Here is a 27,705-nt window from a genome sequence, read left to right on the forward strand (position 1 = left end):
ACAGCAACAGCAACCAGTATTACAACAACAACTCGCAGCACAAATAATTAACAACCAAAAAAACTGTGCTAATATTTTTGTGAATTGTGTAAAATTTTTAACAATTTTGCTAGACAACCAAAAAAACAAAAAAAAATTAAATCAAACAAACAAGTAAGTTGTGCAAAACAATAAATTTCAACAACAACTAATTCGCAACTAGGCATAGAAAATGTGCCACAACAACAACAATAACTTTGTGCAAACGTGAAAGCGCAGAAAATAATCAAGAAACAACAACAGTAACAACAAAAAGCAAGAAATAAATTGTTAAAACAAAAAAGTGAAAGAAAAAGTGCACAAACAACAATAACAAGAAAGTGAAGTGTAGTTTCCAAAAAAAAAACACAAAAAACAAATTAACAAAAAATGTCGCTGAACCTTTGAACAAAACTCAAACACACACACACACTCGAACGCGTTCGCGACCAACAAACAAACAAACAAACAAACAGAAACACACACACGCACACACTTAGTGGTGGTGGTGTTGTTTTTGCCTCTGTATTTGTTGATGCCATGCATTTGATTGTTGACAAAATTCCCATGTATTCCAAACAAACAACGAAGCGCAGTTCCAAAAAGTAAGTTTAAAAACATCAACAACAACAACTACTACATCGATAAACAAATTAACAATCGAATTAAACGCAAATCAAGTGAAGCATCCAATCGAAGTGTCCAAACAAACTTCACGCCGATAAGCGGAACAGAAAAAAAACGATATTTAAAAAAGAAGAAGAGTGACTGAGCGTGCAAGCGAGCGAGCGAGAGAGAGAGTGAGTGAGTGAGTGACGAGCAAAAACTACTGAGAAGACTCTTCTCTGCTGCTTCTTCCTCCTCCTCCTCCTCGTCTTCCTGCTGCAGCTCTTCCTCTCCCATCAACGAGACACTGCACCGCAACGCGTCACGTAGCGTCGCGCCGCGCCGCTCCGCGCCTCTCCATACCGCTCGCACCTGTCCGCCTCTCCCACCGGCACAGGCCTAGAGAGCAACAACAACAACAACAACAACAAACAGTACAAGAACAAACAAGCAACAACAGCAAGAACAACAGCAGGCGGCAACAACAACAAATTAGCACGCGCTGTTGCAATAAAAACTTAGGTAAAATATCTAAAAATAAAATAAAAATTCCACTTAACAACAACAATTAAAAACAAAATAATTATACTAGAATAGCAAATACAACAACACTATGCAACAAAACGCTTTTTCAACTGATAAAACCAAAATACATATTATTTTAAACAAAAACGAAAAGGGTTGGCTTATAGAAACATGTAAAACTATTTCAATTTGCGAAAATTTAAATTATATTTTTTACTTAAAAGTGAACAAATAATTAGAGTGCTTTTAGATAAACAGAAGGTTCGATAGTTCCCATATCTGTGACGATAAAAGTGTAGAATCGAATTTTTACTTAATTTTTACTTAAAAGTGAAGCGTAGATTTGTTTTTAGAAACAAGTTGGCAAAAAAGTTTCAATACCTGTGCTCAGAAATTATTTACGTGTAAGGTCCAAATTGTGCAACAGTTTTTGAATAAAACTAAAAGATGAAAGTGTATCTGTATCTGTATCTGTATCTAAAGTATCTGTGATATTTAAAAAATAATTTGACAATAATAGCCAATAGATTTTGAGGACCATTGATTTAAACTTGAAGCATGATTTTTATATCGATTTTCAACTAATATACGTATGTGCCAAATCAGGGAAATACTATATTTCGATATTTTGGACAATGTTAGCAGTCCAAAGTTTCGGTTCAAGTCAAATCTCAAAACTTCTCAATTGAACAAACCTGTTAGAACTCTTTTTAAATTATCCCCATTATCCCTTTATTGAAATCATTATAAAGAGATGAATTTTCAAATATTTTCAAATAGAAAAACACGATTGAGCTGTCATTAATATAGTTTCAAATTAGAAATTAAAGACCATTTCTATTTCACTAAAATTTAAGCTTCATTTTTGGAAGGTCAACCTTTTACAGCATTTTTTTTATTTTTTTTTTATTCTAAATATCAGATATTGTATAACTTTGAATCCAAAAGAAATCTACCGAAAAACAAGGCCTTTATAGAAAAACATGCTTCTAAAATAATGTCCAATAATCAGCACTTCTATGCGCACAGTCTAGAACCTTAATAAATACTTCTAAACACTCTGATCAACAAAAAATATATATTTATAGAATCTGACTTTAAAATGTATCTAAAAATTAAAAATTATATCTTTTCATAAATTTTGCCTTTTTAAATTTTGTTGCATAGTGTACTTAGAAAAAAAGCCATAGACAAAAATAGACGTAAAGTGAAGTTCATTTCAATTGCCAGTCAATATTTCTCTAAAATTAAATTCTTTTTTGCAATTGGCTTTTTAAAATAAACAAATGTATTTGTTTAAAAATATACGCGTAGCTAGCAGAAAAGAAAAAAAGTGTTTTAATTGTTTTGCTTTTATGGAAATAAATAACCATTTGCTTTTATTTTTAGATATTTTATTTAATTTTATTTCGTGCTTTTGTTGTTCGTAATATCTTTATTTTTGGTCGCACGCAATGCCGAAATTAGTGAGCAGATCCAAAATAAAATATAAAAACATATATGTACTCGTATATATGATTCATAGATTTAAGTGGCGTTTTAAAATCAAATCTCGACACATTAACACTATTTTCCCATCAATTAGTCGTCGAACTTAAAGCAGACATCAGATGAAAAGATGCAAAGCTATTAAGTGATTATTCAGTTAATGAATTTAATGATTATTTGAACAAATGTTTCAACACAACATCAAATTTGCTTTTTATACACGCTAATGGGGTGCTTTGCTTGATTTGTGTTTTCAATAAAAATACAACTTAATGGCCATTTGACAAATTTTTAGTTATGCAAATAATTTTCCGAATTTCTGTTGATATTTTTTTAACACAACTCTGTGATAAAAGTGATAAAAGAAACATAAACTATTTATTATTAAACATTTGGTGATTTTTCCTATAAAGATTTATCCTACCATCCATACGCCTAACAATTGTCAGTTTTAAGTTCTGTCCATGAAGGTTAAAGATTTGTTTCGTCAAACCTATCAGCAATGCCGTCAAAAATTAAATAAAGATTCCATTGCATTTTTTCAAATATTCTCATAATTTATAATAAGAGGAATTTAATATATTATAAAATCAATATATGATACATTTTATTATATATAATAAGAAAGCGCATGGGGTCTTATCTACATCCAAGAATTAAATATTTATTCCTTAAAATTGCATTTAGAAGCTCACAAAACTTGTAAAATAATATTGAAATACTGGATTTTGTTATAGATAGAAATGTCTCTCATAGCAACTTTACTTCAAATCCTTTTTCGACGAAAGCCCAAAAATTCATCAATTATCGCTTTAAATACCATTCAAGAGGTCTCTGCGCAAAAGCTTTAATGAATACTTTAAAGATAGCTCTTTCTGTGTATCTTATCTAGCCCTAATTGCTTGCTGTGCGCCTCTCTTTCCATCCTGCCTAGCAGCATTTCTTTCCAGCACCATCTACCAGAGAGGCTGACCCATAATTGTCACACACACACACACACACACACACATACATACACATATACGCACACACACACAGGCAGTTGCCAACAAACAAACATTAAAGCGGCCACAAAAACAGACGCGCACCTTTTGAGAGCAAAAACAAAACAACAACAGCAACAGCGACAAAAAGGCAACCATAGGTGGCAGCTTCAGCTTCTGCCGCTTCTCATAGTCATGGCCACAAAAAAAAAAAACGAAATAGGAAAAATAAGTAAGAAAGAAAGAAAAGAAAGCATTTTCCGCCGCTTCCAAACATTTCACTACAAATTTGTTGTCCGCTTCTTCAGTTTCTTTGCTGCTCTGCTGCTTTGCTGGCGAACCCGCGAACCATCGACTGTTGATGGCGACCTACTGCTATGCTCTATTGTTGTTGTTGCTGCTGCTGCTGCTCATGTTCTTGGAGTTTTCCATTGAACTATTTTCGTAGAAAGAACAAACACGCAGACAAGCATGAAAGAAAATTTCCCAAGCAAGCCAAATGCCTGGCTTCATGGCCTGCCTGCTCGCCAGGCCCTTCGACGAAGCGGCAGACAACCGCAGCAGTTCGTCATTCACTCACTTACTCACTCACTCACTCACTCACCCAGTCAGTCAGTCAAGCAGTGAGTTTTTTCTTTCTATTTATGCAGCAAGGGGGGAATCCAGAAATAGAGCGGCCCGCATACACTTTTTTGTTAGTTCTATTTTGTCGCCGCGTCTCGGTCTCAGGAAAAGGTCAGTCGACAATGTTTTACACGCATTTTCGTTACAACTTCTTGGCATGTCTACCTACGCTTTCCTGTTGTTCGTGTTGTTGTTGCCGTTGTTGCTGTTGTTGTTTCTCACATGCCACACATTTTTTCGGCTCTGCCTTGTAATTCATCATTCGAGTGTAGAAAAGTGAAAAAGTACAAATAAAAAGGTTTACTGTAAATTTGTAAGAGAAGTGCCGCCACACACACAGGTATAAAGCCCCTGCATCCGTCCCAGTTGCAACCTCTTCTTCTGCCTCAGTTAACCCATTTGGACAGGTAGCTGCCGCTAAATTGGCACAGCAGGCCAACTACTAGTACCAGATACATATACACAAACCCATTTGCATCGACCAGATGGGCAGCCTGCAGAGACAATTCATAGAATCTCCGAGTCCTTTGAAAAAAGGCGACCATTTTATTACAGAAATGTGCAGAGAATGCAAATTTGAAAAATATAACCCAGCTATACCAATTTTTATTCCGGTACTTCTTTTCCAAATTGTTGTACAGTTTCTCGAAAATATATCTGAAAACAATAACTCACTATGAGAATTCCAATAATATATTAAAAATACAACATTTTTAGCTTCGCACTCAGAAAGTTCTTTCTCATCATTTATTAAATATAGTTTTCTAAATTCTTGGATCTTTAAAGATCACATTCTCAACTATTCTGCTGATTTCTCAGACCTTCAAAGAAATCCCATCTATTTCGCTTAATGCCTCATGGTACCATTTTTTCTTTCCCTGATTAAAAGCGTTCTTTAGAGATACGCCCACAACTATCACCAAATATCATCTGAAATGTTTAGGCAGCAGCATAATTAACACTACAGCGCCCACTCGAGTGGTTGCGTATGGAAGTGGTAAATTATGCATTAATAGTTTAATCTACACACCTCTTTAGAGCGCAATTAATTTAACACACCCTGTAAGTGGGCCCCGTTTAGTAAACGATGCCAAGTCCTTTCACCTCCACTCGCCTCACCTCGCCTCGCCTCAGGTCATAGAACGAACGGAACGAAACTATGCGAGACATCAATCAACCACCACCATCACCACCGAAACACAATCACAACCACCAAAACGGACGAAGACGACAACGCACAGAACCACCAAACGACAACAAAAGTTGCCTTTTTTCTCAGCCGATACCTACCTACTATACTCGTATGTACGAGTATATGTATATAGAACATATTCATATATTTAGGCTGATATTCCTTATGAGCGACTGATGACGACTTCCTGTTTGCGCCTGCCGGCTTTGCCATTTTCACACGGGAAATAAAAATGTGATACAAAGGAGCGAACTGAAACGCAAACGCGGAAAACCATTTGCAAATCGCAAAACAACAACAATACCAATACTAATACCGATACGAACAACCCCCTAGGGAGGACAGCAACAACAAACGCAAGCAAAATGTGCAAAAGAAAATTTCGTTAATATGTGTTTGGTTTGGCTTGAAGGTGCATTGCGAGAGGGTGGTAATGACATAGAGAGAGGGAGAGAACGAAGTAGAGAGAGAGAGAGAGCGCGAGAGTGAGTGAGCGGGGGGCGCAACATTAACCCCATAAAGCAAGCAAAACAAACAACAACTTGTGCTCTGCTACAAACATTTATAAGGTTTGTGTTTGTTTCTTTTTTCTTATTATTATTTTTTTTTATTTTTGTTTTTTTTTTGCTTTGCAAAGACACATAACCCCTGACCCCTATCCCCTGCCCACCACACAACCCTGCTTGGCCAGACACACCACTTAAATGCCTAAATAAGTAGTGCACATATTATTAATAAACCCATCAGACCAACCCTAAAAAGTAGGCAGACGCGACAAACACAACAAAGTTTACACATGTAAGCGCTCAGCAACCCCTAAAAATTAAAAAATATATACTCGTATATGTATTTATATCGACACTACATAGCTATGAACACTGTACAATTGAAGGTCAGCTGGCACATCTAATCGCATTTCAATTTGATGATTAGGCATTAATGGGTTAAGCATTTGTCGACGACTTTTCGACTTGCCCCAAGGCGGCCCTAAGGGGTTGTCTTCCAAAACAAACCTATTTGCATCGCCGCTGATAATACAATTGAGGGTGCACACCATATCGACCAAAACACCTTGAAAGCCAACAATAGCAACGAATGCTTTTAAAGTCATGTGATAAACAACAAATCGAAGTTGTGCCAAAGAAGCCCCTCAAAATAAAAAAAAAAACCAAATACGAAACATTTAACGACCCAATTAAAAGCCAGCAAGTTGATATCAACACATATAGGAGTACTTACGAGTCTAGTGTGTGGCCGACAAAAACTACGTTCAACAATTCTATATAGTCGTAGCAGATACGAATATGCTAGCAACGATATCGGCGTTTACGCTTCACACAAAATCAAAGGTAACAGCCACACAATACGCATACCAAGGGAAAGACAGACATACTACAAGTATACTTGTATATATGTATGTACAGAGGTGCCTTATCAGTGCGCAGGAAATCGGCAACAATAACAACAACAATAGTACTAAATAGACAACTACTATGCGAGTAGAGTACGTTATGCACTCTTCAGGCTTGCACAACAACAAACGCCGACAAACTAATTACCAACAGATGGCATGCGGTTGTTGTATGGAAATTTTTAGGCAAACAGTGATAACTCGCAGGAGACGAACGAATTTCAATTTATAGCAAACAGCTCTTTGGCACGCGCATGATAGCCCTTTACAGCAGTCAGCTTGGCTCCTGCAAAACAATCAGCTTTTAGGCAGCTAATTGTAGTGATAAAAGATAAGATATAGTATTTCTATTCAATGATTGAACAATTTGGGTCACGTGTATAGCAGCCAGCTTTGAGCCTTTACAAAAATGCAGTAATCGTGTCAGTAAAGCGGCAAGCGATAAGCCTTTAAGAGCTCCAATAAGAAGGGTATTCATTTTTGTCCTTTAGAACGGCCTTGAGGAGGACAGATGACATCTTTTATAGCATTCAGCTTTTTGATTTGTTACTGATCGCACACAGCAGCCAGCCATTGTAAGCATATAAAAAAAATATTGTTAAAATAAATATAATAGTTTTAATATATTTTGTAGAAGCGTTTTAAATATCAAAATTGAAAAAGGTAGCTCGTATTAATCGATATTTGTTTGAATTACATACAAATCAGTCAGCCTTAAGCACTTTTTGCATTCATAGCACGTAGCTTTTAAGAGAGATAACTTTTTATGGAATACGACTTTAAAGATTAGAAACAAAATGTTATCACCAATCATGGGAAAATATAGCAATACCTATTTATTAACATATATTCCAAAATCTATACTTTTCTTCACCGAGAACAAACATATGTTTCCATAACAGAGTTCTTCACCAAGTTTCACAGCAATCAGCTTCCACATACATAATAAAGCTAGCTTTTGATTTGAAAAGGAATTTCTATGAGATCAAACAAAGTTCTCAAGTAAGTAATTGTTTCCAGTGTATCGAGAACATATGTAAAATAATGCACAGTCGCACTGACAATGGAAAGTTTGGTTCCACAACTGCCTCCTCTTCAATGAGCTCTTTTTTTTGGGCTGTGACGTTGACCAATTCACAATATCGGGCTGTTTTTCTGGGCCAAGCTATGCTGAATGTTTTATTTAACACGCTTATCAGCAGAAAAACAATAAACGAAAAGAACGCAGCATGTTCAGAAATTGTTGATCGCTGCGATTGCTATTTTGTGAATGGGAACCCAATAGTGGTAATGAGTGCAAAATAAAGTTAAGAATTGCTGGAATTTTGGTGAAATATCTAGAACGTGTGTGTACAGAAGATAGTCCTCTATTTGCTGATAAGGAATGTGCTGAAATGACCTTTGAGTTTTTTTGATCAAATGAACAAGAATTGAGAATAAATGGCACCACTATATAGGTGAGAAGGCAAAATCTATAAATAATGCAAAATAAAATAAGCAAAAAGAGTAGGAGTAGTTTCTTGAAAATATGGGCTGTAGAGTCTTAAAGAGTGATAAAGATTGGAATATTCAGAATACAAGAACTGATTGTTATTTTGTGTATGCATCCGAAAGTACTTTATGCTGATAATGTGTCGTTAAAATGTGAACAGATTTAATCGCATAAACTCTATCTATTTGAAAACTAATCAGTGATTGGAATATTGAAAGCACTTTTTAATAAATCAGAGCTATAATAAAATGTTGTCGAAATAATCTTTTAGTATTAACGAAAAGAACACAGACAGAGAATAATTGAAGGAAACGAATTGAAGTTCATCGTCCGCCTGGTCTTTCGATCGATATATATATTTTCTTTAAATATATTTTATTTGCCAGTCGATCGATGCTTCTTCAATCACGCCTTATAATTGCTGGAATCCTAAAAAACTAAATTCTTCAAATACGGAAGCAGAGTACATGACATTATTGTAGGCCATAGAATCGTCCAATCGTTCAGGAAATCACCTATATACATAGCTCTTTGTACATAACTAAAAAATCGATTGCCTTGCTGTATAACAGCGCTTCAAAGCTTACAATTTGAAGACTTATTTAGTCATTTTTGTACGCATATCTGTGTGTGTGTGTCTGAGTTGTGCCGATAAACAAACGATATCGGTGATTATCTTTCAGGTACTATTTCCTGACTTATTCGAGGTTTCCCCTTGTGTATAAATTCTTAAACAGTTTTTGTTTTGTTTGTTTGTTTTGTGTTGGCTGCTGCTGCTCTTGCTGTTGTTGTTGCTTAGCTGTACTTAAATATTATTTAGACTTTATTTTTTGTTGGAACTGGTTTATTCAAGTACGATGTCGCCGCCAACGTTGACGCCAGCGTCGACTGCGGTCGCGGCCGCGCCGACACTTTGGCGATTTATGCGTTGCGTTTTTTTCGTCTCCGTTTTTTTATTACGAGTATTTGCGATGTGTTGCAATTTTCGTTTTGTTTCTTTTTGAATGTGATTTATGTATCGATGCTGCTATACATATATATTTGTATATATGTATGTACTTGTGAGTGTATCTGTGTGGTGCATATTTTTATTGCAAAATTACATTGCAGCTTCTTTTTTTATGCATTGTCGCCGCTGTTGTTTGGCAGGCGACAGCCTTCGATTTATTTTTAATTTTCATGTCTAATTGTTTATGATTTTTCAACTGAACGTTTTGTGGTTAGTTGAACAGCTTTTAAATGGCAGTTAAGTGCATTGTTATTATTGTTATTGTAATTCACATAACCAAATGGCAGACGGTTGCTAATCAATGCCAGTTTTACAAAGTTGGACACACACATGCTGCCTCTTTCTTGTTCTGCTTACAAGCTGACGTAATTGCCACAACAACAACAACAACAACACTAACTAGCTAGATAGACAGACAGACAGACAGACAGACAGACAGATATACAAATGTACTTATGGGTGTATGTAACATTTTTGTTCGACAGATAAGATAGCGAACTAAAAATGCAGACTCTACCAAAACCGAAAACTAAAAACAATTACAGAAAACGCTGGCTAAAGGGTATGCCTCTGACTGATTGTTGTTGGTGTATATAGTCAGTTGCCATAACTGTTGACTGGCCCCATATTGGCAGCTGATTAGTGCGTGTGTTGCAAGTCAATGCCACCGACATATAAACATATGTACATAAAACAATATAGTACTCATATTTTGTATTTTATGCGTCGCGCCAATACGTCACAAATGCAAGGACAGCAAACAGTAGCGGGGAGAGAAATGAGTTTCTTAAGTCGAACACTAAATACACTTGCCAGCCATATTGCAAGAATTTCATTTTATTACTATGCCACAACTAGCAATGATATTTTTCATGGTGTTTGTAGCATTTTATTTTGTAAACTAAAATTAAGCGTACCCCTTATTAGTTTTTACAATGCTCCAGCTAGAAATATCATGTATCACTGTATCTAAACATACGTGCCACAAAAGTGAACATACCCTTCGAAGGGGTAACTAAATAGACAACAAATAACGACGACTAAATGCAATTGCAAATTGAATAATTTAAAACGCTGGCATGTATTCATTGGATATGCATTTCTTTTATTTATGCGACGACTAAATGTAATGACCGGGCGGAAAGAAACCAGAGAGGGTGAATAGGGCAGGGGGCGGCGGGCAGGGAGGGGAGAAGGGCGCATTGCGCTAATGCTAATAATAAATAAGCGAGACGATTGGACACCTAAACATGCTAATTTGCACACACACACACACCGATAGAAACACAGCCAAACAAACAAACACACGGGCAGGCAGACACACAGACATGGCGTATACGCAATGTGATGGCCCATTGGCAGTTAACGTTGCGTATACGCAATGCTGTGCATGTATGTGTGTGCATTGTTGCATAAAATGCAAATAAATTTTAAAGCCAATGCGCTGAGCAGGTGCTGAAATATGCCCAATGGCATATAACAAAATATTACTCATACCACATGTTAGCCAGCGGGCCAGTGCAGTGTCCTCTTCCATAACTTTCCAACCCCTGCCAAAAGAAAAAGTGCAGAAACCACAGGCAAAACATTTATAAAAATGAATTTCAAATCGACAATACTTCAATCAGCAAGTGGGGGACAAAGAGAGAGAGAGAGAGAGAGCGAGAGAGTGGAGGGGGACTGTGGGGAGTGAGGAGCGTTGCAGCAACTCCGGCATCATTGGTTTGTTTTACATGCCAGTCGAGCATAAATATGTTCCACACACACACACACCCACACTAATATATAAAACCAATTACAGCGCTAGGCAACTGAATATGTGCGATAACAAAATAATTAGCTTGAAACATTCTACAAGTCCATAAGAATCTAAATTGGTTCTTTTTTAAATTGTATTTGAGATTTAATGATAAACATAAATAATACAAATTCATGTAGTTGCTTGCATTTAAAGAAATTCATGAAAAATAACATAAATGATGATTAAAAATTGGGAGTTTAAATTATGTTGTGCTCAAAAGCTGATGCTAGATTAAGGTTCTGATTGAAGCTTCGTTATAAAAAACACTTCAAAAGTGAAACTTTTCAGTTCAAAATCAATACAATTTTCCAAGCTCGACACTGAGAGGGTGTAGAAATTCAACATTTTGTATATTACTTATTCTGAGGTTTTCTAAGCAATTACAACATTATGCAAACTCCTTAACAGTTCGAGATTTATGTTGAAATATTTCTTGCGCGGCCTTTTCAGTTGCTTGTTATTCAGATATCTCGTACCTATTTGAATGACTCGCCTGTGCTTTTCTATACAGAGATATACTGAGCGCTGTATGTATATTTACGTTGATTTTAATCAAAAACTGTTTGCTGTTGTTTGCCATTCGATTTCATTTTTTTTGTCTATGGCTGCCCACCAGCAGTTCCAATATTTTGTTTGCCGGGTGTATTTTTTGTTGAGCTGCCCCTTTGGCAGTTTTTTGCTGCCCTCGAGGGTTGTTGTTGCTGCCGGTGGTTGCTGGCTACGAAGTCTATTATGCTGATTTATTTTTATTGCAATTTATGATGAGTGTGTGTGCCCCTGCACCGGCAAATACAAGTATATGTGTGTGTGTGTGTGTGTTTCGGTTTGTCGAGTCAAGTCTATTTCCATCGGTTGTGCAAATAAATTATGAGCAGAATTTATGCACGAAACGAAACAAAAATGCGTCGCCTGAAATATGCTGACAAAAAAATTTATGGTGCCAATCTTGTAGATACAAGATACTCGTACTAGCGACTGAAGCTGTTGGCATTATGTATACCGATGTTTTGTAGTGCAAAGAAATGGCGCACAGCGTGTGACGGGCGCCAAGTAATTGCCTCAAAATGAAACCATAAAAGAAACTGGCCGAAAAGGCAAAAGTCAGCGAGGGGTTATCACCGGGGGCTGGGGGTGGTGGAGGCGGAGGCGGAGGGGATTGCGGAGTATTGTGAAACCTAAGACTGAGACAAGGCGTCCGTCTGGCGGTCTCCCAAGTTTCTCAAGTACAAGTATGTGCGAGTAGTCTGCTGTGTTTGGCGCCCTGCTGAGCTGCGAAGGAATTGAAAGAAAGTGCAGCATACCTGCAGGCGCAGGAGAAGGCCACTCGTCCTATGCTTTATTTAACGAAAAAATACAAGTATACTCGTATGTATAGAGAACACAATTCTGCGCGAATGAGCAATCGCCAATGAATGTGAAGGCAAAAGAAATTTAAGCAAAAAAAGCGCTAAAAAATAAAAATACAATATGCATATGAAAATTGCTTTTGCAGACAATATATAGTATGTGTGGACATTTAAGAGGTTGGGCGGCAGCGGCAGGAGGTGGTGGGGATAGGGGGGAAACAGTCGCCCAGTTCATTGTTACAGCGCCAATTTAAGCGGCCAAGTGCAGATTTTTGCTGTTGCCATACAACATACACACATGCCACCATCTCTCTACCTCTCCACCTCCCTGCCCCGCCACACACACACACACACCTACTCGTATGTGTCTTGGAGTTCCCCTCCCAATTCGGCCCAACCCCACCACTGCATATGCTTGACAGCGCACAATATGCCAGAGAGAAATAAAGAAGAAAAGAACAAATATCAGAAAAATTTCGTCGTTCGTTCGTCGGCGCCGCCAACAAAACAAAATTCACAAAAATACTTGTATATCAAAAAAGAAAAAGGAAAAGTAGAAAAATAAGCAAAAGACAAAAAGAATTGAAATGCAGTTGCGATTGCGATTGCGATTGCTGAGCAGACAATGGGAAAGAGAAGAGGCCGAACGGGGGGTGGGGGCTTTGGGGTACAGCTTGCAACAAGGGGCGGGTATTAAACACCCTCGAAAAACAACTGTCAAACGCATTCTGAGGGTATCGAATGCATATGTATGTATATATCCTTATGTACAAGTACATATATACATACACATGCCACATATGTATAATCGTCGCGGCGTCATACAACGTCAGTCAGTCAGTCAGCCAGCCAGTTCGTCAGTTCGTCAATCGTTTTGCACATATGCGCGCATATTGGCAATGTGCGAGATTGAGGGTGAGAAGGAAAGAGAAGGGGAGAGCGGCGGCGGCTTGTTTTCGAGCTCGAGCCTTTTCCCCTCCCTGAATCTGAGCTGCAGCAGGATATGCGTCGTCTGCTGTCATGACCATTGCCACAACGTCCTCTTTTATTGGTTTTGCATGAACAACTGCATGTTACCGATGGTCGAGAGAATGGACAACTCATAGAGACAGAGACTATTTGCCGATATTCGAGCAATACTTTTTTTCATTCATACTTCATTCCGAAGAATCATATCTATAGCGTAGCAAAATGTATCCAAGACTGACAAATTTTACCAAAAAGCCCACACTTTTTAATGGGGTACATGGTACGCAGAAATGTATTCTAAATACTGCGAATATGTACCAAGACAGGTAAAATTTTATTATATTTGTATGGACAAACAATACTGGATGAAAATTTGTCGTAAGCTGCAATATCAACAACCGCTCAGTACACACTTTTTACAAACAATTTGCTTTGTATATAACTATAGATATAAAAATATACTATACTTGTATATATATCCATATATACATCTTGTTGACTGTAGTAAGTGTTGCGACGCTCTCAAGCGGCAGATTTTTAATTAATTTTCAAATTTCATGTCAACCATTTAATCTATGCAATAAAATCAGCCAGCAACCAAAACTTATATATACATACTATATATAGATCGCTGGCTACCCCATATGGTAACCACAACAACAACTACAACAAAAACTATAGATACATGACAAAATAAATCAAGCTATTGATTTCAAACTTATGGCAAATGTCGCAGATCGTTCGTTGTTTTTTCGAGCCTGCACGTGTCTGTCGATTTTTCATGGCTTTTTTCCTCTCCGCAACCATAAACAACTACAACAACAACAAAAACAACAACGAGAACACATACGTGATATAAAAATTGTAAATGAAATAGAAAAAGTTTTCTGCAGCAATCACTTTGTGGTTGCCCTTTTGGGGCCTACGAACAGCACCCACCCTCGCAAATGTTCCCCGCTGCAAATCATAATGAACTTTGGCAGACACCAAATAAAGTGCCTCCCCAATTCGTGTTTTGTTTTTATTCGCAATGCATATGTGTTTCGCTTTTTATACCCTGCACCCGAAGGGTGACAGTCCAAGGGACCAATGTATGTAACAGGCAGAACGGCGCGTGGTATACTCCATGTTATAGATACATACGTAAATACATATATACTCGTATAGACCAATGTCCGTCTGTATGAACACTGAGAACTTTTGAACCGCAACAGCTAGGAACACCAAACTTGGTTTGTAGACTTGTCTGACACATTTGCAAAGGATATTTATTTCAAACCATACATAGCCTCATTACTTTATGTAGCTGCCATAGGAACTTCTACTGTTCCACTACTCTTTTGTTTATTACGATATCGTAAAAAAATTTGGCACTTATGAGTGCCTTTCTTATAGTGCCTCTATATAATCTAAAAATAAATCTATATCGGTTAATCATATAGCATAGGGATGGTACAACAAAGTTAATTTTAGTTTAATGCCTTAGGACAGGGTATTCAAGAGTCGCCCTGTCACCATTGTAACGTTCTACTCGTTTGCTTTGTTGCGTTCTGCCAGCCGTAACAAATAAATGGGAACCGGCATACTCGATATTGAATCTGACACCCAAAACGTACAGCCAGACCCCATCAGAAAATCAATGTCTGTGGCTCGCATTGTTTGGCATCTTCATTAGAGCGTGTTAGACAGCCAAAGGTATTGAAAATAAAATTGAAAACAAGAAATAATATGCCTCTACCAGGAGGGTGAACGATTCTATACACTTCAATATTCTGAAATATCTCAAGTTCTTGAAAACTTTGTGATAAAAAATTCAAATTGATTATTTAATAGGAAACATTACATTTTAAAATCAAATATCCCATACACATATAAAAGTCTGTTTCCCAATTCGAACCAATTCAAATTTCTTAGTTTCCCGATTTCCAAACCTTAACAATTTCAAATCCACATAATTTGTTCGAATTCGGAAACCTACCAAGCAAATTGCCAATAGATTTTAGCTAGAACTACAGACTTCTTTTTAAAAACCAAAAAATCACTTTTATAGAAATAGAAACTTTTCATGAATCAAGGACTTACAATGAAACGAGGGACTAACCCGACTTACAGAAGGTGACGGTCTCTTTTTCTACATATATTCCGTGAGACTTTAATTTGTCTAATTTTGGGTAAGGGTATGAAAAAAAAAATCATTTAAATTCATGCGATGAGACAAGCGCAACAAAACATCGCAATTATTGATATGCGTCTCAAAAATAGAGAAAAAATAAATAAATAGAGGGGAAAATGGCACAAAAAATAGAAATAAATACAATAGGAAAATATATAAGCAAGAGCTATGAACATCAAACACGTAACACGCAAAGTTGCTAATTTTAAACACGGCTTGTGCGCGAACACAAGCTACCCCCTCCCTCTCGATCACCCCTTCCCAACTCTCCTCCTCTGCGGCAATGCAAAACAGAGAAATAAAAACAGAAAATCAGCAAAGCAACAAAAACATTTGTCGACCACACGGAAACAATTTCGAGTGCCAAATGGGAAATTATTTTATTACCGCACCAAATCAAAGTGCGCACAATAAATACATACAGTACAAAAGAGAGAGAAAGAGAGAGAGAGAGAGAGGGTTGACAGAGAGAGAGAGAGAGAGAGAAAGAAAGGGGGTGTAGGGGATGCAAGGGGATGGGCAACAATAGGCTAGAAACACTGATTTCCACCACACACCAGAACACACGTGGAACAAAACTTGCGCGCACATTTTATCTAATCAATGAAGAAATTTATATCTAATCAAAAGTACAAAAAACAACAACAACAACAACAACGACAAAGCGTGCATAGCAAAAACAGAAACAGAAAAAAACAGCAACAACATATTTACAAACAATGAGTTGAAAAAACAAAAGCCAGCAAGGCTGGCAGAAAATTGAAATACAAAATAAAGTATCTAAGCAGACGCGACTCTGACAGCTTTTGTCGTCATCATGACCAGAGAGTTATAGAACCAACTGGCGATCGGCGCGCACACACACTTATACACTTATAGAACAGCCATTGGGCAGCAACAACAGTTGCAAATGTTCGTCACGTAATAAGTAGAACAAACTTTCAGGTGCCAGCACCAGCTCTCCCGCTCAACGACTATGTATATAGTATGACTGACTAACCGACTGACTGACTAATTGCTCTACCTCGGGGCCGTTTGATAGCGCTCTCTCACCTACTATCGCTACAGTCGTAACCGACTATGGAAGTAGAAAGCTTAAAGTCTTTTATAAAAATTAAAATCTAAGGCCAGACAGGCAAATCAACTGCACACAAATGAATTATTTGCATAGCTTTATGGAAAATTATAAAAAGAAACTGTATTGGCAGCTCTGGGAAAGAATATTTAGCACATAAAATAAAAACACATAAAAACTGTGCTGTTCAATGAAAAGCCAAGTAATCGCGTTGTTTCCAAAATTTTAAATTTGTTCCAAAAGTGTGATTAGGCATATGCTTTCTATATAATTATTGAGTTTCCGGAAGTTTTGTAATATTGCGGTATATTGGGATTGCATTAAAAATGTTTGGATTTGTTTATCGATGTCAAGACTTGCCAGCCACTTGACTCTCTAAAGACCTCTCTGAGATGCTCTCTAAGGGGCTCTCCAACAGACTCTCTGAGACAACTTTTCAGACTAAAAAATAAATCGATATAATGTATTGAACGGTTTATAGGATAAAATGCCGGTTCTAGATTATATCTAATTTTCATCCTTTAAAGGTGAGGTTCCACCGTACCGCATCACACACACTGCCTTGTTATCGCTGTCATGCTCGATGCGGCTGTTTTTTGTCAATATATGTAGATATGTATATATTTTTTTATCAACAGCATTTGGCAGCTATTGTTGCTGTTGCTGTTGTTGTAGTTGTAATGGCATTCTCTACACACAAGTTTTTATCAATCATCTGAAGCACAGCGAGCTTGTACTTTGCGTGCATGTTACTATGTATGCATGTGCATATAAGTGAGTGTGTTTGTGTGTGTGTGTGTGTGTGTGTGTGCTTACATGAAGGTCATATACATACATATTGGCGCATTTGCTTCCTGCTAAAGAGTCAGCTTTACCTACAATTTTTACTGTTGCATAACTATACGCGCTAGTTTAGACACATATACATACATATGCATGCATACGAGTATGTGTGTGTGTGTGTATGTGTGTGTGTGTGTGTGACATCTTCAGAGCAGCCTTGAAGCAGACTACAAAAAAGATGTATGTATATGTATGCATGTGGCTGGTCAGTCTGCAGACGATGTTGACGATGATGATGATGAAGATGAGAACGACCCGCTGACCTGCATTTTGTTTGTTTACATTGGCTCGCTGGCGCTCTCTCTCCGCTCCGCTCCGCCCCTCTCCCCCTCTAGCACTCTCTCACTACTTCATGCTAATTTGACACTTGGCTGCAACAGAAACAACAACAACAACAACAACAACGACGACAACAACAACAAAGTATTGTCGCAATCGCTTTTCGGCTCGACTCGACTTTACTTCACTATTCGTTGCTTTGCTTTGCTTTGCTTTTCGTCATGCGATTATCAGTCAAGTCAATCGTTTAGTGTATGCCTGCCCGCCTGCCTGCCTGCTTGTCTATCTGTATGTGTGTCCCGCTATTTGCATTTGCCATTTCGTAGTCTTGCTGTTCTTGCTGTTGTTGTATTTATGTATTGTACATGAATGTGTATGTGTGTATGTGCGCTTCTCTAGTAATTGTTGTTGCTGTTACTGTTGCTGTGTGCGGTCGACGTTTGCTTGTTTTGTAGATGCGCAATTATTGCGAGCGTGTTACTTTATTTTTTCCAATTTCATTTGGGGCTTTATGTTGTTGTTTTGTATTATTATTATTAGTATTATTGTTATTATTATTGTGTGTTCTGTTTGTATTCTCGTATTGCCGTTCGCTTCATATTTGCGCCTATGCGCGTAATTGTTGTTGTTGCTTGCTGGCTCTCGTATGCTTGACTGGCAAATATGTATGTGTGCTTAATTATTTTTACCTTAAAAGTCGCGCGTTTTGCGTTTTTGTGCGCAGCCATTGAAATGAATGCAAAAACAAAAAACAAAGGCAATTTAAATACTCGGCACGCTGGACAAAGGTTTAGCTTTAGTGTGCCGGCTAGTGTGTAAGGGGGAGGGGGGTGGTGCGGGAAAATAGGTATAAACTAACTAGCAATAAGCTGCAAGCCCTCGGCCCATTTGGCATTTACCGTTGTTCGACGTTGCAAGCGCACGCTTTAAATGTCAAAAGCGCAACAGCAGAAGCAACAACGCACACACAAACATACACACACCTATTCATAGATACTATATTATAAATATGTACGTACATATGTATGTACTTATGTACTCACTACCTTTATGCAATGCCGATAATTGCCAGCTAAGCACTCGTGATTATTTTTTCTTTTTATCATGCGATATCATAAAAACAAGTTTAGTAGAATAGTACGTGAGTTTCGGTTCGATCTTGAAAACAGTATAACGGAAAAGTCTGATAAAAAGCATTTAGTATTAATATACATAATTAAATGGGTTAAAAGCTATAGTATATAACTATATCTTACTCGATATCGCTGCGTTAAAAAGCCATTTCAATAACTCATTTGGAAAGAAGTATAATGAAAGAGTCAAATAAAAACACTTTTTGTTAAGATAACAGATTTCTCAGGACAAACTACTATTTCTCTCTCTCTCTCTCTCTCTCTCTCTCTCTCGATGCTTCAAGAAATTATATTTTCGATGTTAGCTCAATACTTATAGCTTTTTTAAAAATTACTCTTTGACATTTTATTGAAAATACATGCGGATATTTCAATTAGTCAACAATTGAATCAAAATATTGGCCTTTCGATTAAAGTAAAAATTTCATCTCCATGCACATCAAAACTGCACTACACTGATAATAACAACAACAACACACCCTCCATCTGACATTTGAAAAAAAAAGAAGAAGAGAAATGGAATATCGAGAAAAAATGCAGCCAATGTGCTCAATGGCAATGGCAAAAGGCAAAGCCCATAATTGTAATGCAATGACTATGAATGATGATGACGACGATGGCGATGGTGATGGTGATGCCGATGGCGACAATGTTGATGATATTAATGTTGATGTTGTGGTTGTTGTTGCTGGTGTGGCTGCTATTGATGATGATGACATCATTGTCAACAGCACAACTGTCGCCATTTTTAGACACCTGTAAGACACAGTCAGTCTATAGCAACCACACACGTTCCCGCCCATCTCCTTCGCCTCCTCTTCAGGTGCCCGCAATCGGAAAAGTGCATAAATATTGGCTAATGATTGTACTCGTATGAGTGAGTGAGTACTTTGTGTGCATGAGTGTGTTTTGTGCTTTCAGGGCGTGTGTAGAGAGTCGGGTGTGTTGGCCTTTTAATTGAGTTGCCACAACAAAACAACAACAAAAAACAACAACAACAACGACAACCTGTGTGGTCGTTCACTTTCAACTTTGCTTTTAGTTTTGTTTCTTCCAATTTTCCCCTTAAAAGGGTGAAATTTCACATAAAACGTTTACCTTCAGAATTATTACTATACTTGTGGTAATGAATAAATGAGTTTTTAAAAGAGAAAACTACATCAAAAAAAAAAAAAAAAGAAAACAGTCAATTCTCAATTTCCAACTACTTTTAATGGACTCGACAGATACTTCAGGAACATTCAATTCTTTGCGTAGTATAGTCTACAATTTAATTAAATATGATAGTTTGAAGGCATTACTTCAAAAATACTGTAGAATAATTTACGAGATTTAAGCCTGCTTTAAAAATCCTTAGATTTGTTGAAATAACTAAACAACTCTTCCGTCATTTCGTAAAACATAGAAATTTATGGTTTGCGAAAAGAATTTATGCTCCGGAATTTTTAAAACGCTTTCATAAAAGTTTATACAAATATATTTACTTTGTGTGTTGGCTCTTTTTTGTCACTTTGAAATTTGTCATTTCGTTTTTGTTTCGCTACTAAGAGAACAAGAAAATTTTGGATGCTGTAGAAAAACTTTCGCGTGTTTTGAGAACTCTAAATTTTTTTTGAAATTTTGCGAGTGCTATGGATGCTGTGCTGCAGGAAACTGCTGAGGCCATGGAGCATTTGGAGGATTTGGAGTCAATGAACTATACTTTGACGAATCGTAACTCATGCTATTGTCTTTTTTATGATTATTGCAGAAAAAATGATGAAATGAACCAGCAGGCGGGCTCCTCAAGGGCGCCAGCCACAGGGGGCCAAATCTCACCACCAGGTGGCGTAACAGCAAATTTGGATGCGCAGCAACAACAACAACAGCAGCAGCAGTACTACAACCAACAGCAGCAGCAGCAACTATACCAACAACAGCAGCAGCTACAACAACGCGAAAGTTTTTTGGCCTACCAGCAGCAGCAACAACAACAGCAACAGCAGCAGCAGAGACAAATCGGTGGCAACAGCGGTGCCAACTTTATGCTCGGCAATGAGCTCGTCGGCAGCGACAGTCTGCGCAGTCTGAACAACACATTCGGACCCAATTCAGAATTCACAGCCCTCAACAATACGAGCAGCAACAGCTCTCTGGGCAACCTGAGCACGGCCAGCGGTCAGAGCGCGGCGAGTGCAGGCAGTGGTGCCGGAGGCTATACCAATAATATGGTGGCAGCCACCGCACAGCAGCAACAGGTGCAACAGCAACAGCAGCAACAACAACACCAACAGCAGCAGCAACAGATTAACAACATGGACGCCATGGGCGGCTATAGTCAGGTAAAGCCGCAGACTTGACGCCAAAAAGTAGGCAACAAACATTGCTAACCAATCCCTCTCTCTCTCTCTCCCTCTCTCTCTCTCTCTCTTTCTCATAGCAGATGGGCGGAGGAGGCATGCATCCAGGCGCTAATAGCGGCATGATGAACACTTTAAATGGCGGCGCACAGTATATGAATGGCGGCCAAGGAGCCTATAATGGCAATGCTGGCATGGGCATGGCCGGCATGGGTTATGGCAATGGCGGTGGACCAACGCGGCATCATCAAGTAAGTAATACTTAGAAGAGGTTACTTTGGCAATTGCCAGATAGATCAACACAGATGAGGATATATTTATTCAAGTATTATGTATAAAACAATTGATTCTGGAGCAAGACTCTCATTGGTACCCATTGGTTGGACTCGGGGTCACCACAAGTTATGTTCAGTTATCCTCAAAAATGTTATACAAAAGTTACTCTGGACTTAGACTCTCATTGGTTCGGTTATACAAAAGCGTTCATAGCATTCCTTTTTAATGAAGTAGTGCGCTAGTTAATTCTTCTTCTTCTTCATTTAGTAGAAAATCGATGCGGGGTCTCCACAAGTTATGATCAGTTATCCTCGAGAATGTTTTACAAAAGTCACAATTCACTGATATTCGTTGGCAAAGACAAATATTGCTCTTTTAGAATCGGGTCTAAACCCTCGCAACAGCGTATAGTATTTTAACACATTTGACTCATGCTGCTGTTTGGATGACAAAGTCGCTCTGTAAACATTTTCGACTAATACAAAATAAATTTAAAATAAAAGGCGCAGCTGTTTGCTGAAAACAATTTAAAGTCATAAACAGATTTTTAATGCGATCGCATTAACAGCTCAGCGCAACAAAACAACTGACAAATTGCTGGCCACCAAAAAATCATTCCCAACAAACCCAATTAAACCCCACTGGGGGAACAGAATTTTGTAAATACGATTGAAACATTTAAAAAAAATAGTGGCGTGGATGTTGTGAATGATGCCCCTGCCTGAGAGATGCGAGTGCTGCGCCCTCCCTTCATGTGTGGATCTCATGTCTAACCGTCTGTCTCTTCGTCCCTCCGTCCGACGACAGCTTAGTTGCGGTTTTATTTAACTTTTTGTTTCAGAGCTCAAGCTTCGAATGCTTTTTCAATAACAAATTCAATTGTTTGCATGTGCAAAGTGCATGAGAGGCATGCACAGAGCAGAGGGACAGAGGTGGGCGGTGGGTGGCAGGTGGCGTTCGGTTGACATTACACGTGGCTTCGGCTAATTGCAGTTGCCGTACAGCGAGAAAGAGAACGCCAGCAACAACAACAGATGCCGTAGACGCGACCGCGACAATGGCAAAGTGTCAAGCAATTAGTTTGAAAAACTAAAAAATCAAAAACTAAACTGTAATGAACGAGAATTGAGAAAGCGGCAAAATGGATAATTCGTAGGGGGAAACACTTTTTAGTCAGCAATCTGGCAAAAACTGGTTGCAATATTATCAGAAATGGAAAAAAGGGTCACCTTTAGCTTAGCCCAATCGTTCCGATCGTTCGATCAATGGAATACGATTTTGAAAACTCATACAGCCCCAACACCGACATAATATTTGCCGATAAATATCGACAAATACCATTAATACCTATAATTGAGTAACAGCACACTCTATGGCTTTTTGGATGGATTTTTCAATGATTATCAGGGATAGTGGATATTTAAAATAAATATAACCCCAATATCGATAGAATTGTTAGAAGTGTTGTAGGGGAATCAATGACTTACCCAAAACTTATGCATTTTCTCTTCCTTTTTTCAGATGACGCCAATGAACCAAATGCAAAACATGTCCATGGGCGGACCATGTCCCGGCAACGGCATGCCCATGGGCGGGATGGCCCAACAGCAGATGGGCGGCGGTGCTGGCGGCATGAATCCAATGGCCAAGATGCAAGGCATGGCCAATGGGGGCTATCCGCAGCAGCAGCAACAGCAGCGTCGCATGGCGCCCTACCCGCATCCACAGATGCATTTGGCACAGAAGCGTGCCGGTGGAGGCGGCGGTGGTGGCGCTGTCGGCATGTACCCGAGCCCGGCGCAGAGTATGCCACAGCAGCAGCAAGTACCACACGGTGGACAGCCCTATGGTGGCCAGCAGATGCATCCGGGCGCAGGCGGTGGCGTGCCGCTGCCAATGCAGGCGGGCGCAGGCAATGGCTATGGACGGGCCGGACCCATGGGCGCCGCTGGCTACGGACGCAATGGTGGTGCCGGTATGGGACCGGGCGTAATGGGTGCTGGACCTGTTATGGGTCCCGGTGTTCCAATGGGTCCCATGGGCGCTGGTCCGGGCATGGGACCCGGCTGCATGAGTCAGCGTTTCATGCCGCAGGCGGGAGCCGCTGGTGCCGCCGGCTACGGAAGTGGTCCGAATGCGCACGGAGCGCAGTTCTATCCTGGCGGCAACGGTGGTATGGGCGGCGTTGCTGGCATGGGCGTGGGCGGTGGTCAAGGCAGCATGTGTCCGGCTGGTCCGGGCGGTGTGCCAAGCACTGGCAATCCGTACCAGAATCAAGGGTAAGTATTGCCAATAAAGTAAAATGCTTACAATCGAATCCAAAATTAATTTGAATGCTCTCTTTTTAGTTTCCAGCAAAACTATCAGCACAGTCCAGTTCCTGGTAATCCGACGCCACCACTAACACCCGCGTGCAGCGTTCCCTACGTCAGCCCCAATCCAGACATCAAGCCGCCTATGGACAACAGTGAGTTCGGAGCCACTTTTCAGCCATATTTCCATGCTAATTGGATCTCTCTGCTCTTATCTTTTGTAGGCGAAGAAATGAGACTGACATTCCCAGTGCGCGATGGCATCATCCTGCCGCCCTTCCGCCTGTTGCACAATCTCTCTGTCAGTAATCATGTGTTCCACTTGAAGCAGAATGTCTACAACACTCTCATGTGTCGGTAAGTACAGAATCCAGATGCTTCAATTCAAGCGATGCACCCAAGATCCTCATTTTTCCAAGTATTTTCCAAGTAGTAGATTCTTCTTAGATCTAATCCATGCGGTTAGAATGCAATGGAGCAATGGATACGAATCCCAAAGATCTCTAAGGAGCAATCATAACAAGCTTGTAACCTTTTATCGTTTTCAAAAAGGAATAGCCGATTCCTTAACGCAATAAGGATAGGGGGCAACACTTCAGTCTTCTCGATTTTTCTTCCACAGTCGTAAGAGTTAAAACTTTTTAACGAAGAATTATTTGCGATATAGGGCCACATGGCTCTTAGATCCAAATATAAAGCCATACGTCCATACAAATACGTATTCCTAATTGCAGCCGCTTAGGATTCTAGATTGTGAGAATCCAAGCTGGGGAGCTTTTCTACGAAAAGTTTACCACATTATCTATCACATATACTGGGAAGATATTTTAGGGATATAGGAAGATACCTTGAAGGATCGCTTCTATATTTTTTGTTGGTGATCCTTTCTATAATGTGTTTGATATATTTTTCTGGACTTTTTTAGCACCGACCTCGAGCTGCAGCTGAAATGCTTCCACCAAGACGATCGGCAGATGAACACAAATTGGCCGCACACCGTCACCGTCTCCGCAAATGCCACGCCGCTCAACATTGAGCGCTCCGAGAAGAACAGCACCGCCCTGCGACCGCTCTATTTGAAGTCGGTCTGCCAGCCTGGACGCAACACGCTCCAGCTGACCGCCAGTTCCTGTTGTTGTGTAAGTACAAAGTTGGCTCCATTTCCTCCCCACCATCTGTACTCACAGTCCATTTCCTTGTCTCTGCAGTCCCATCTATTTGTGCTGCAACTAGTCCATCGGCCATCGGTGCGTCAGGTGCTGCAGTCGTTGCACAAACGCAATCTGCTGCCATTGGAGCACAGTGTGCAGAAGATAAAGCGAAATTTGAGTTTGCCAAGTGGCGGTGATGTGCCGAACGGAGCTGCCAATGGTGGCAGCACAGACCCCACGCAGCAGTGCGCAAAGATCTCATTAAAGTGTCCCATCACCAAATCTCGAATACGTCTGCCGGCACGCGGTCACGAGTGTAAGCATGTCCAATGCTTCGATCTGGAGGCTTATCTGATGATCAACAGCGAGCGCGGCTCCTGGCGCTGTCCCGAATGCAGCAAATCCGCCATTACCGACACGCTGGAGATCGACCAATATATCTGGGCCATCCTCAACACGCTCAGCAACTCCGATGTGGACGAGGTAATCATCGATTCTTCAGCCAATTGGCGCGCGTTACAGCACAACGGTGGCATGCCAAATCCGCCCCAGGTGGGCAGCAATGGCGGACAATCGAATCCAGGCAACAGCAATGGCAACAACAACGGCAGCAATACCAGCATTAACAGCAACAACGTCATGCCCAGCATCAAGCAGGAGCTGTGCGACGACATTGCCAAAGTGATGTCGCCGGGCTCCACACAACTACCCACATGGGACAACTCGCAGGCGATGAGTCCGTATACTATGCACGACATGAATTCCATTGCCAGTGGCAATATGATGGGCAACGGTGCTGTCCCCAACGCTGGCAATCCCGTCGGCAATGGCGTCTTACCAGGCACGCAAGTGTAAGTAAACTATTGAGTGCAAAAAAATGTGGCCAAAATATCTAACTGCTCGTCCTCTTTTATTTCCTCTATAGTGGCAATCGCAATAGCTATGATGGCTTCAGTGGCGGCAATCACAATGAGGGTGGCATGCCCAATAGCGATGGCGTCAACTCGCTGGATCAGTTAAATGCCATGGAAAAGTCGCTCAGCGATCAGGTGAGTTAAAACTTTGAAACTCCGGCAAAAGGACTTTCGACTACAATTTGGTGTTTCCTATGCAGATGCCCCACACGCCGCACACTCCAGGCGCAGTCAGCCATCCGATGACGCCCGGTGGACCGCCCAGTGTGAGTTCAGCGCACAATGAACCCATCGCCGGCGGAACACCCAATGCCAGCAACAATAACAACAACAGCAGCAGCACCGGCCACAACTCGCCCCAAACGCCGGGAACACCGAGTCGTTTGGGTGGTGGTGGCTTATCCAACGCCAACGACAGTCAGGCACAGCAGTCGCAACAATCGCAACAAGAACAGCTCCTCAACTCGCTGATGAACAGTCAGACGCAACTGAAGTTTCCGGAAAGCGATATTAGCGCCGAGCTGCAAAATTTCGATGCTACCAGCATCAATGACACGGCGCACGATCTGAACGTAAGTTACAGCACACAAATAATAAATTATTGCAATCAATATTAATAATAATAATACCTACAATGCAGCTGCTGCAGGATGTCGATCCCATGGAGATTCTGTCGTATCTGGATCCGCAGCCAGATCTGAATACGCCACCCTCGAGCGGCTCCAGCAACAACAATGCTAGCGACGACTTGCTCGCCACACTTTTCGACTAAATGCGCACAATTGTTCAGCAAAATAATAATTGCATATGAGGATGTATGTAAATGTAAAATGGCGAACGAAAACCGCAATCAAGTAGGCATGCAAAAATGCAGCAGTTGGCAACGCTAAGTGGTGTGCAGTGTTAAGAAATGTTGCGTGGGCGGCGCACAGCTGTTTCTTGAACTAGTAGTGAGCATCTACAATTTCCTTAAAAAGAAAACGAAAACAAAAATTAAATGGATTGAAAAAAAAAAAAACAAAAACAAAACACTTTTGTAAATAGTATTATTACTTTTAAAATGTACACTACAGCAAGTACTTCAATTTTTGTTTCCTCACCCACACACAACACACACCTAACACACACAAAATTGAAAGAGCAAAATTTGCCGTGTTGAAAAAACAATGAAATGTGATTTAAAAATTAATTAATTAAATTAATTGGCATTTAATTTAAAAAGGAGTAAAAATATATCCGCAGCAGCAACAACAACAACAAATCAGTCATTATACAATATATTAAAATACTGAAATCTGAATAACGTTCAATTGAAGAACGAACAGGCATAGAAATTCCTTCAAATGAAATTTACGAATTTAAAAGTGTAATTTTCGATAGGGCCCCAACAAGAGCAACAAAAAAAAACAACAACAAGGAAAACTCTTAATTGTGTTTAATTTTAATTCAGTTACCAACGCCTTTTTTATGTTAAAAAAGCAATTATTTTTGAAAGCGTTCTTTGAAAAAGATTACTTTGAATTTCTTGTGAAATGTTTTCTTGTTTATTTTTTAAATATAATTTTATTGTATAAAGTATACAAAATAATGAAAATTTCAACAACATTTACAAACAACTAAGAGACATCAACAGAAATATGAGAAAAGTAAACAAAATCCCAACAATTTTATTACATTTATAAAATGAAAACATTTACATTTTAATTGTTGCATATTTTTAATTATTTTGTAAATCTTATCTAAACA

General features: G+C 39.4%; 1 protein-coding gene across 3 annotated transcripts; it reads left to right on the top strand.

The window, feature by feature from the left end:
* Nucleotides 1-385: 385 nt before the first annotated feature.
* LOC115633078 (zinc finger MIZ domain-containing protein 2) lies at nucleotides 386-27,632 on the top strand. 3 transcript variants are annotated; one of them, XM_030530453.1, is made up of 11 exons: nucleotides 386-623; nucleotides 20,718-21,288; nucleotides 21,390-21,557; nucleotides 23,104-23,861; nucleotides 23,931-24,049; nucleotides 24,119-24,251; nucleotides 24,820-25,033; nucleotides 25,103-25,896; nucleotides 25,971-26,094; nucleotides 26,160-26,531; nucleotides 26,600-27,632. In XM_030530453.1, exons 1-11 carry the CDS (start codon nucleotides 559-561, stop codon nucleotides 26,729-26,731), a joined length of 3,450 nt encoding a protein of 1,149 aa, XP_030386313.1. In that variant the 5' UTR covers nucleotides 386-558; the 3' UTR covers nucleotides 26,732-27,632. The 3 variants fall into 3 exon arrangements, with proteins under 3 accessions (XP_030386313.1, XP_030386314.1, XP_030386312.1); XM_030530454.1 differs by lacking the exon at nucleotides 386-623 and adding an exon at nucleotides 1,037-1,146; XM_030530452.1 differs by lacking the exon at nucleotides 386-623 and having other exon boundaries at nucleotides 20,539-21,288.
* Nucleotides 27,633-27,705: the final 73 nt, after the last annotated feature.

The sequence above is a fragment of the Scaptodrosophila lebanonensis genome, unplaced genomic scaffold, assembly GCF_003285725.1.
Source record: "Scaptodrosophila lebanonensis strain 11010-0011.00,11010-0021.00 unplaced genomic scaffold, SlebRS2 tig00001415-arrow-pilon, whole genome shotgun sequence".
Lineage (NCBI taxonomy): Eukaryota > Metazoa > Arthropoda > Insecta > Diptera > Drosophilidae > Scaptodrosophila > Scaptodrosophila lebanonensis.